General features: G+C 41.3%; 1 protein-coding gene across 1 annotated transcript in view; it reads left to right on the top strand.

Moving 5' to 3' along the window:
* Positions 1-12092, top strand: part of RXFP2 (relaxin family peptide receptor 2) — a 1759299-nt gene that overhangs the window by 1198090 nt on the left and 549117 nt on the right. The window contains exon 9 of the mRNA XM_069639740.1: positions 871-942. Coding sequence (XP_069495841.1) covers positions 871-942 — 72 coding nt within the window. The remainder of the gene's footprint in view (positions 1-870; positions 943-12092) is intronic.

Raw genomic sequence — 12092 nt, 5'->3', positions numbered from 1 at the left:
ACACAATTTGCATGGTAAATAACATGTACCATGTGTTCCAAGCAGACTCATCAAGCATAGCAGGTAGCCTGTGGATAATTAATTTGTAGTGGTGTTTTGTATTTATTAAAAATGAAGGGTCTCATTTTGAAAGGATTTGACTTTATAGGAAGCAGTCTCGATGGTAGAGATACTCCCCTGGTAGTATGACTTTCCAATAGAGGGTGTATATCAGAACGAGAGTACACCCGTTGATGTGGGAATTGCCTAATGAGACAAATATAGGAACAGAGGCTGAAGACACAGATACATGAATAACTACTTGTATAAATAGCCCATCAGTGTGAGGAGTTCAGCAGCCTGACTAACACAGACTTATCAAATCCACCCCAAGCCCTGGAGCTGCTGTGTTTGGCACATCTGTATGATACACTCAACTCGGCTAATACATTCTTTCACAGTGTGTTGATCAGTCTGTAACACAGAGCACAGAGTCTATGTATACCAAACAGATGCACCAAAATAAACCAGCAGCTTGTGACTTGAAGCCACATTTGGATTCAATGGCAAAATATAATTATATCTGGTATTTTAGAGTTTAACAGAAAAAGCCAGTTAAGGTCACTGAGGTCAAATTGGAGAGGTTATGTGGTTAGTTACTTGATATCATCTTCCTATAAGATTCCCTTTTATGGAATACCAGGATGTGTGTGTGTGTGTGTGTGTGTGCGAGTGTGTGTGTGTGTTTGTGTGTGTGTACGTGTGTGTGTGTGCGTGCGTGCGTGCGTGCCTGCGTGTTGGAACATTAGAAAATTGAAAACTGTGAATGTTGATGATTGGCATTCCTTTTAATTGAGCTGCAATAAAGTTGTCTCTTTTATTTTTCTTAAGGTCTATGATAAACAACTCACTGGAAGCCCTGCCCACAAAAATGTGTTCACAGATGCCGTTGATAAATTGGATGTGAGTAGATGTTATTTTTCATATTTTATCATGCATGTGAAACGTTCCCAAGTGTATCTTGTAACGCTGCAAAGTGTTCTGTTAATTGACAACGTAAACAGAGTTGCTTCGTAAGTATGTATTGCCAAGAGAAAATGTCTCAATTGTGCTGTTCTGCAAAGGATCTTCTGTGACTGATCCCGAGAAAAGATGGTTCAGCTGTAATAATAAAGGCTGTTTTCCAGTTCAGGGAATGCTTTGGGATGTGGAGGAGGAACCGTGAGTCGTTCCCCTTTGGGGGCATCTGAGTGAAATTTGATTCTTGGATGTTCCAGGAAGGTTGTTACTGTGGTTCTCTGATTCCCGCGCCACCGAGGTGACTGCACCCTTCAGGACAAGGGTGGTCAAAGAGTTTGAGCTCCACATGCCACATAGTAGATCAGGCCAACTGATGCTGGTGGACAAGTAGTTTTTGAGTTAGCACGTTCAGAAGAGTGCTACTCCAGATTGGCATGGCCTGGCTCGTAGAGGGGATCTCCTGTTTTTGACTTATTTGGACTAGCTCCTTGGCCACTGCAACCCCATGGTTGGGCAGCATTTCTAAGTCTGAAACGTCCTCACTGCTGGTGTGGTCCAGGTGTTGTCAATGTTATCCAGGGAACTCTAGAAGTGGAACATGTACCCCAAGGCCAGCAAGAGAAGTGCTCTGACTGGAGACAAACATTTGGACATTCTCTCTGTGTAGCTTTGTCATTTGACCTAATTGCTGCTTGTTATCTTAAGCCAGAACCTTGGCTCAGATCCACTTGTCTGTGAGCAGTAGTGTTTGTTCAAATCACTTTTGAAACACCATTCACAGTGCACCAGTGCTCTAGCTTATTATGGCCAGCTTCCATCAGCCATGAGCCAAGTAGGTAAAATAAGCCAGGGTCACAGTAACTACCTAGAAATGTTAGATTCCCAAATCAATTTCTGTGTATGTTTTGACACTCAAATCAATAAGTAAAAGCCACCACTTGAAATCAGCTGTGGGGCAGGTGTTTGTGGCTACGGGTTCCTGTCAGTCAGCAACGCTTCCCTCAGTTGATGAGCCCTGCCTATAAGAAAGTGCGGTAAACCATGAAAATGGAACATATGTGATGTTAATGTTAATGTTAAAGGACATTTGTACCGCGCACTATCACCACCGGAGTGGTCCCCTGGCGCTCTGGCGGCTCTGAAAGAGGAAGGGAGGTTGAGTTAGTGGGAGGAGGCAGGAAAAGTGCAAGAGAGCAGTGATGTGCTGTTGGCGGCCTCAGCCCGGTGGGTCCGTTGGCTGGGCCTGGGGTGTTTGCGGCCGGTAGTCGTCATGTAATGTTGTGCAAGACTGCATGTTTTTGTTTTGTTGTTGCAATGTAGTGAAGTTTGTGCGGTTTGTTGTGCTGTAGATTTTGGTTGTGTTTGGTTTGGAGTTTGAGAGGTGTATGCAGAAAGGGAAATTGTTAGTAGGGTTAGTTAGCTTGCATCTCTATGCTGAATTCAGGCGCTCAGCTTGCGCAGTCTCCCCTGGTGCGGCTCTGTCCTGATCTGGGTCCAACTGGCATACAAGGTTCCTTACTCCTCTGGCCCCCACCTCTAACATGCTCTCTCATAGCTCCCCTTATCCTCCCTTCATACTCCTGTGGCCAGTGCACCTGCCAATGTCAACCTCTCAGGTAGAGTGGTGATTTCCAATATCTCGACAATTCCACACCACTGTGGTACCTGGCAGTAACTAAGGGGCGGGCGAAAGTGTTGGTGGGATTGAAAATGAACGAAGAGGAATGGCTTGCACAAAAGTGTGCTATGCATTTGCAGCCCATTATAGTTACATAAACATCAGTAAGCATCAGGCGATAGCAGTACTATATGCCACATATTTAATGTTCAGGCTGAAAGAGACAAGACACCAACCAATACATACAATAAGAGAACATTCTGATGCTCAAGGTGAGCTTGCATTCATAACAAAGGTTTCTTTCAGGACGGATCCCTAAGCGATGTAGCTGGGCAGTGACACCCTCCTCTTCTTCCTCTTCAGGAACCATGCATAACAGGCACACTTTTGCTTTGAAAGGTAAATATACCCCAAAGCAGAACAATTCCTTTACCTTCAATGTATTTCCTCGGCCATGTTGCCAGAACACAGTGGGCCTCCTTACGAGTCACTTGGTCCGGAAATAATGGTGGCGGTAAACCCGCCGCCATCGTTGTTTCCGGACCGGGTGATCTCGAGTTCTGCAGGTGGGAGGTGTCATTCCCAACAGGTCTGACCTGGCGGGTTTAATACCACCCGCCTGCAGGTGGACGTGGAAACACCGGCACCATCACGAGATGGTGCCGGTGTTTCCACTTCCCCATTCCCATTGAGTCCTATGGGAATCAATGGGAATAGGGATTTACCGAATTCCGCCTCTGGAATTCCCGGGTCACCGGGTCGTAATGCCCCGGTAATTCCGGGAATCACGTAGGCGGAATGGTAATACGAGTCTGGCGGTAACCTGCCAGAATTTCAGGCACGGTTACTGCCGGACTCGTAATGAGGCCCAGTGCCTTTTTCTTCCTTTGGCCGGTCAGTGAACATAGTGGTTAAGACACAGGATAGTTGTCTCCCTCTGTTAAATTCCATTCTCACCTGTGCCCCCAGTTCCATTCTCTTAGATCTCATAAAACAACCATTCATAAATATTCCCCTTCAATTAAAGCATTATCAGTCCAATCCACCCAAGCCACCCCCCACCCCGTGCTGTTGCCAGGTAACCCCATCCAGGGACGTCCCCACAGTTGGAATACGTTGGGCTCCAGGACATCCTGGGTGTCACTCATGGTGGCCTACGTGGCTGAAATGTCGATCCAGTAGCTATTCAATATTCTGTGCTCAGATATATCACTGTACAGCAACCTTAGTCTGAAGATCCTGGGTGAAATCCTCCTCTCCGGGGCCTGTCGTTCAGCTACCTGATCTTCTTCCTCCAGCAGTGTTGCAGCAATTAAAATGTGGGTTTACTAGGTGTCACTGACATGCCCTTCTGCTACCTCAATTGTGCGTGTGAAATGATGTTGAAGTCGATGTAGACTTGCATAAAGGTGAGACAGCTTATTTACACTAAGTTTTACGTAATGTAGCTTGCCAGTGGTGTTTACACAAGTTTATGTGGTTTTCACAGTACTCAGAATGACCCTGATTCGATCTTACACTGAAAATACACAACCAGTGATTTTCCGCGCTGTCCATTTAAATAGATTTAAATGGGTGACTCTACATTCAGAGCAATTCAACAACCCATCCCAAAACCGAATTCATACAACTATAAGATCCGTAGTCTTTAGCAGATGAGACTACTATCATTGTAATGAGCCCTGTAGCCAACACTCGCACCCCACAATCAGTACAAGAAACTGACTGTTTTGCTTAAAAATGCTGTGTTCTTAATTCAAAATAATATGTATTGAAATACAGGTGGTCCCCCATCTCACAACAGGGCGAATCACTGAGATAATACTAATCCAGCCTATCATGAAATGCAATATAGAAACTCTGTGCAATCTGCCAACGTGTGTCTCGTTAATGGAATGTAAATCACGACACACAGAAATGACATCACTTATTTAAACAGATGTTCACCAATGAACAATCATATCTGAAGGACTGTTATAAGCAACGGATTCACAATATTTTGCTCACTTGACAAGTGCAAATTTTTCAAGCATTTAAATGAGATGTCATATCATGAAAGTTGTGTCAAATTATGCAAAATAGACTAATAGTTATAGAAAATCAGAATATACTCTGAAACACTTGCATATGAGCACGATACAAATAAAATATCATATCATAAAAATATCATCTCATAACACATAGGCACGTCAATTCAATAACTCATGGGTGAACAAAATATTTTTTAATCACATGCACATTGATTCTCTATGCTGGTTCAAGTACAGAACACTTTAGAATCGAGCTTGAAATGGCATGTTATTTAGCAGAAATAACTGAGAAGTTAAATGCAGACTGAGATCTTTAATGCGGGCGGGAATTTTGTGTAACTAGGTAATTAAAGGTTGTACTCCAAATAATATTTGTATCTCAATAAGAGCAAGTAAAAGAACAATTCTTACTGGTGTTGATTTTTGGAGTAGGGACAAGTGAGAAGGAGAACAGTTTCTGATATAATATTTCCTTAGAAAATCCCTCACCCAATGTTCTAAATACTAAAAAAAGAGAGTTTCGTTCAGCAGATGAATTAACTAAGCCGGTTACAGGGCATACTCTTTTTAATTCATTTGACAAATCGAATGCATCTGGAAGTTCCATATTCCTGGTGACCTCTTCTTTTGAATCAAACCGGGGAAATCAAATTATTTATTTTAGATGAAGAGGGAAATAGCTCCTTCCTCCAATATTCAATTTACAAGGGAGTATAAAATCTACAAATATAAATGGGACATTGGTTTTTATGTTACATAATAGCTGGGTAGACATCTTTGGACAAGAGACAGCATCAGGGGCCTTGCTGGGGGGGCAGAGGGGGCTATAGCCCGGGTATTTTGGTTGTAGCTCCGGATTAAAGCCCAGGGGCTAGTTAGCCCTGAGTCCCGACGATCCCGACTTCAGTGTAGCCTTGTATCTTTTCTAGACCTAGCAACACCCCTGGTCAGCATCAATGACACATTTCTCTGGAACTTCCGGTTGCTGTTTACCACCCTGTGCCACATGCAATGGAAAATCATGGGACAACAGGTGATGCAATTCTTCTTGGCCCTGGGATCCTGGTATCAAGGTATCCCAAGCTCCGTTGCTTCATGGCTCTCTGGGTGAATCCTACTGTGCTCATGAGTGCCCCAGCACCATGTCTGCAATTTAGCATGCATTTCTTGTGTTGAATGGTGTGGGTTGTTGGCTTGCAGGTTTCAAATGATCTCTACTCTACCCATAGGGTTATGGCTTTTGTACTTAGTTTGTTCCTCCCACATCAAAGTAATCTGACCCAGCAACTTCCTATGGAAGCAACACTGTGATTGACCTGATGTCACTAATGAATATCAGCAGTCACCTCCAAAATCTCATGTGTCTAAAGTCTAGAAGTGTCAGAAAAGGACGTTTTAACTTCGATTTCTCCCCACCTTTGGGAATGACTTGTTATTTTTGTTTAAATGTTTTATGTCTTATGTAACATAATTTCAAACATGTGAGATTGGGATACATAATATAATACAGTTTTTGTAAACATCAGCTGATTTCAACACGATGGTTCTGAAGTCCATAGGCCAAAGACAACTGACTTTGTCAGTGTTTGTTAATTATAAAGGGAAATATGAATTTCTTCTAACATGAAATTATATTGATTTGATTATGCATCTCATGACGATTCTGGAATAATGCATCATCATTTCTAAGTACATATGCTAATGGAATTATGAGATTTTGTGTAAATAAAATGAAAAATCGAACACTTTTCTTTGCCTTTAGCTGCATGTTATCTTGAAAGTCGGAGTCTGTGAGCTTTTATTCCTGAAGATAATAGGTCTATGAGTGGATGCTGTGGAAACAACATTCATTCTCTTCTCTAATGAGTAGCTGCTATCTGTGTGCCTCAACATGGAGTAACATTTAATATTTTCTGGATGGGCTTTCTTCTGCCCATTATACCAAGCATGTCCCTGTTTCGGTACTACAATAAACATCCATTAACTTGAACTAATGGTTTCCAAGCCAAAGGTCACTGAGAACTCTTATTAATCTTCTTGCAAAAGGCAATCATGTTGACAGCAGCTCATACTCAAACAGTTCAAGAATGCACTTCAGATAATCTTATTTTTTACCTGTACCATATTTGTAGAGTTAAATAGAATATGTTTTCTCTATTTTCATTTATAGGTGCAGATCAGATGGCTTTTATAAACAGACCAATGTCCCTCCGTAACCCTTACAGAACACAGGTTGACAGTTTAATGTCTCCTTTCAAAATGCATTCTATTTTTAGGTCCAGTGAAATACACTTGTCTTTACTTAAAGAAACCCAGCATCTCCTTATAGCAATTAAAAATCAGAATATGTAGAATCAACTTTCCTGAGCATTTTCAATTAAATATCTTAAAAGTGATTTAAATTGCATAGGCATATAATCAGACAATACTTTCTTAATTAATGTATGTGCCTTAAATACACACACAGTGGTTGTCTTTCTTCTTTATAGTCTTCTCTTCATTCCGGTAGCTTGAGAGTGGAAATCCTATGAAATGGACTATGTGTGCTCAAAATATGAAATGACTTTAAAAAATACATATTATTAATGTCATATAATCCCAATAGTATAAACATATTTTTCCAAGATGTACACCCTCCAGAATGAGGATGTGACTGTCCTGATCTGCACCGCACTTTCTCCCCAAAGCTGTGCCATTTTGTCCCTGCACCACTCAAACTCCTGCACCACTCAGTCTCTTCATCCCAAACCTCTCCCATGCTATCACCAACACTATTTATTTGATTTTCTATTTTATTAGACATAATTGGTATAGTGCTTGATATTTGTGCACTGAACTCGCTAATTTCAGGTCTGATTATTATGGGTGACCTGAATATTTTGTGTTTTATCGAGAATAGTGATAATAACAGAACAAGGACAAAGGTGTGGATGGAGTTAATGAAGACCAGAGGTTTCCTGATGTTAATGGTATGCTCCCAGGGGATAATCCATAACGCTCGACCAGGGTGTGAGGGTCTTTATCGTCCACGTTGGACTACATGTTTGTCTCTCCGGAGCTACACTGGAGGATTGAGGACCTAGAGGTGATTCCACAGACAAAGAGCAACCATAATTTGGTCACTACAAGCTGGTTCTTTCTGATACCTGTCCTGGTAAAAGATTTTTTTATAGAGAAAACCAAGTGATGGATATGGGAAGAAAACGTTTTAAGTGGTCTAGTTCTTCTCTGGACGTCTTTAACATATTGCTGACAGAGAATGGCTACCAGACACATGATTACCCTAGTATTCTAAACCAGTTTGTGATAAAAGGCCTTCCTAGCAACCATCCGATGTGGCAACACAGGCATCGTTTCGACCTCGAAATTCAAGCCAAGAAAAGGGTGACTTGGGGTGTAATTCAAAAAGCTGCACAGTCTTATATGGAAGGAAGCCACATCGAAATTAAACACTTGAAGCAAGAGCTTAACAACTGGATAAAATGGCATAGGTATATTATGATGCAAAGGGATGCAAAAGCAATGTTGAAAGTTCTTGTATCTAAAAATAGTGCGGGTATCTAGGCCTGATAAATGGGAATAAAACCTCCCAACAGTCAGCCTTAAAAGTTAACACAATAGCGGAAGAGTCTTGGGTAGTGCATTTTGAAACTCTATTTTCCTAAGGGGGTTGGGGGTCTCGCACAGTGGGGAAACCCTCCTGAGTGAACAATGGGATTTGACTTTTGATTGTGAGGACATCAAAGTGATCATAATTAATTCAAGTAACCCTAGAGCCCCGGGACCTGATGGGCTTTTAAACACGATGTTGAAAGCCTTACCAAAGGGTTGGGCCAATGTATTGTTTACCATGTTTATGTCCATCTTAAAAACCCACAGAGTCCCAAATACATGGAAAACATGCATAACCGTACCCATCTTTAAGAAAGGGCTTCGGTCCAACCCTGAAAATTACTGGCCTATTTCCTTGCTTGATTTTGCAGGTAAAGAGTTTTGCAAAGCTGGTGTTAAGGCAATTACTAAATTGGGCAAATAAAGTAAACGTGTTGGACCATTTACAGTCAGGATTTGTTCCAGACTTGGGTACTCTTGTAAACTTGACTACTCCGGTCTTTATTAAAGAAAAAATCTGTGGCTCAGGTCAGACAGTCTTTTTGGCTTTCATAGACATTAATCTGACTTTCGACTCGGTTCACCGCAAGAGACTTTGGGCCAAACTGGAGCACTGGAGCTGCCCTCTTTATTTGCTAGAGATTATAAAGGACCTACACACAGGAACATCAACTCAGGTCTGATTAAATTCCCGGGGCCAACTTTCAAGGCCTATTGTAATATCCAAAGGTTTAAAACAGGGCTGTATGTTGGTCCCAGCCTTGTTTAATCTTTATATTGCTGATATTGGGAAGTATCTATCAAAAGCATATGCATTTCCCAATAGACTTGAGGCAGTTCCGATCCAATGGATTCTATACGCGGATGATCTGGTCCTTTTGGACCATACCCCGGTGGGTGTTCAAGGCAACTGGTTAAGTTAGATGAGTTTTGCCTTGACAACGGTTTTAAGATAAACACAACAAACAAAAAAGATGTGCTGATGCTTAAACTGGGTCATGGGAAGAAGATGGTAATGCCCCCAATGAGAATATACAATCTACCTTTACAACAACTTTCAGAATACAGATACTTGGGAATTCTAGTTAACGACAAGCAGGATGAAACACAATTCTGTAATGACCCAAGAACAAAGATAGTAACAGCAGCCTCCCAGGGGTCCATTCAGCATAGAAAATATGGGATGTTCTCTTATGAACCGCTGGTGACCTTTTACAGACAAAAAGTAGTCCTGATTTTATCATATGGTGTCGAAGCCATTCTATTCTTTGAAAAAAATTGATTGGAACAAATGGGAAGGCTTTTTTTGGAAAAGGGTTTTAGGGGTACCTAAGGGAACCCCAATCCAGTTCCTCTGATATGAGACGGGTTTCCTCTTTGTATGGGCAAGTATAAGTGGAAACCTTTAAGCCTTCTAAAAAATGACGAGGCCAGTCTAACTCATTCCTTCCAGTCTTGAACCAACTATTAAAAGATGGTCAATCCGGCGCTATGACTGATTGGAGAAAGTGCTGTCTGGCCTAGCTAAAGGAGTCAGGTACTAGTGTGGGAACATCACTGTTGAGACCTGAAAATGCAAAACAAATGTTATGGAAATATGCTTGGTGTGTTACTATTGCAGAGTGTCATAGATATAAGACTTTTAAAAATTACCAATTTGAAGTGAGAGCGTTAAATTGTCTTCCAAAATATTTGTGTCTATTTCCCTGTTCTGTTAAACATTGAGGATTTTTAAGACTGCATCTGAACCTTTGGAGTACACGAGAAGTCTTGGCCTCAAAGTATAAATTGGGGAAGACTGCCAAAGCATGCCGTTTTTGTAATGAAGAAAATGAGACTCAGAGACATGCATGTTCAGAATTAAATGAATTGAAAATTTCGATGTTGAAAAAGCATTTTCATTATTTCAGAGAAATTTCAGAAGCCAGAGTTTGGGCCCTAATTTTATGTGGAGATTATGTATCATTGGTTTTAGACACTGTTAAATATCTTGAATATATAGGGATACAATGAAAAATAATGTGATGAGGATTGTGTACATTGTTTAATTTCATATTGTTAAATTGTTAAATGTGGTGTATTATATCTATTTGTATGATTATGAATTTCATTTTATATTATTGAAAGGTTGTATATCAACCATAACAGTAAAACAAAAAGGATATAGCGTGAACCTTGCCCGAAGGCCTACAGAGCACTTGTAAAAACAAATGACATATGACACATGATATAATTGCTGCAGAAACTAACAACAAGCTTAGAAATCAGCAATTTGGAAAAATAAACATTTTAAAATGTTTGTGAAAAGCAAGGACATATGGTGCTGGTCACCGATGTACAGGAAGTGCATTCTAAGTACATAAAACTGTAAAAACAAAAAGCTTGCTTAGGTATAGTCCAAATGAGGTACCAGTTCGCTTTGCATTTCCTGAGTGCTGCCAGTAGAAAAATAGTTTGGAAACAAGAAATGAAAGATGGTGATGCCAAATTTCCTTTAAGGAAATGGAGCGCATCATGAGCAAAATACAGAATTTACAAGGCAGCCATAGTAGAGATAAAAGAACAGAATACATGTGATCAGATTTCTGAGCACCTATAACCAAATGGGAAGCAGTATGAATTACTGAGTATAAATGTTGCAGAGACATTTTGAGACGGCCATAAGGAAAGCATTTTCTCCATCAATATGAGACAAAATGGGAGCCCGCACAGCATACCAGAATACGTCAGATGGGACGAATGGCTTTACATGGACCTATGTGTATGTCCTGAGTCCCTCTTCCCTGCATGTCTGGCCTGACAAATCCTAGCCACCAAGCCAAATCCTAGCCACCTAGTCCCACCCACTGAACACTGCTTACCTCGGCCTTCCTACCGAAACGTATTCCACCACTCCTTTGTCTACCTGCACCTTCCTGCCCAACCTCTTCTCTGTAAGGGGGGGAATTCACCCTCAGTCCCTCTTCCCCTCTGGCAACTAAAACCCCAGAATTCCGCCCTTGTATCTTCACCTCACCCCTGCTCAACGTATCTCTGTGTCCTCGAAGGGGGGGGGGGGGCGCTTCTGCATGCCTTCAGCCCCATTACCCAGTCTGCCCCATCACCCAGTCCACCCCATGCTCCCTTACCCCCTACCACACTTCCCCATGGTCTCCTTAACCCTCTTTCCTCAGCAACCCAATCCTGTTCCTGCCTCTGCATAGTGTACAGTGGTTATTTTTTATTAATGTAATATAATGTGCTCTAGTTCAAAATAACTATTTTACATATCACATAAAATAAACATAATACAATAAATGATCAACCAGACAAATAAAACAAAAACAATGGTGTCATGTTTACAACTAAAATACTCAGTTTCCAGGGAATAAAGAACTTGTTGTTACATTCCATTATATTGATTACTCCCCTAATTTAGCAACCAGCACTGTCCATACATTGTGTAGAGCAATCATTAAATACACATTACATGAGTTGAGGCAATACTTACAAAATGCCTCCTCATTTAATGCTGACACATAATGGACAAACCATGCCAGCAGTTTCAAGTATGTATCTTTCGGAGTTTCACATGCAGTCAATATATGCTGTGCCATCACCATCATCTCTGAATATAAAAAGAGTCGGCAGGTACAGTGGTCCCAAGGGATACCCAGTTGAGGGCCTAGTGTGGTCATTGTTGGCAAGTGATCTCACCTTAGCAGGAAATAGAATCTGCGAACAGACACTGTAGGGCAGCCATTTCCACACCTGCCCATCATCAATGGATTTACTGAAATGTTCCACAGTTTTTGTTTATCTGGGGAAGCTGTTTCGTTGCAGCCTCCTTACTC

This window comes from Ambystoma mexicanum, chromosome 7q (genome assembly GCF_040938575.1).
Source record: "Ambystoma mexicanum isolate Mex_15411 chromosome 7q, UKY_AmexF1_1, whole genome shotgun sequence".
Taxonomy (NCBI): domain Eukaryota; kingdom Metazoa; phylum Chordata; class Amphibia; order Caudata; family Ambystomatidae; genus Ambystoma; species Ambystoma mexicanum.
Note: the sequence above shows the minus strand (reverse complement) of the source record. Positions and strands in the feature narration are given on the sequence as shown.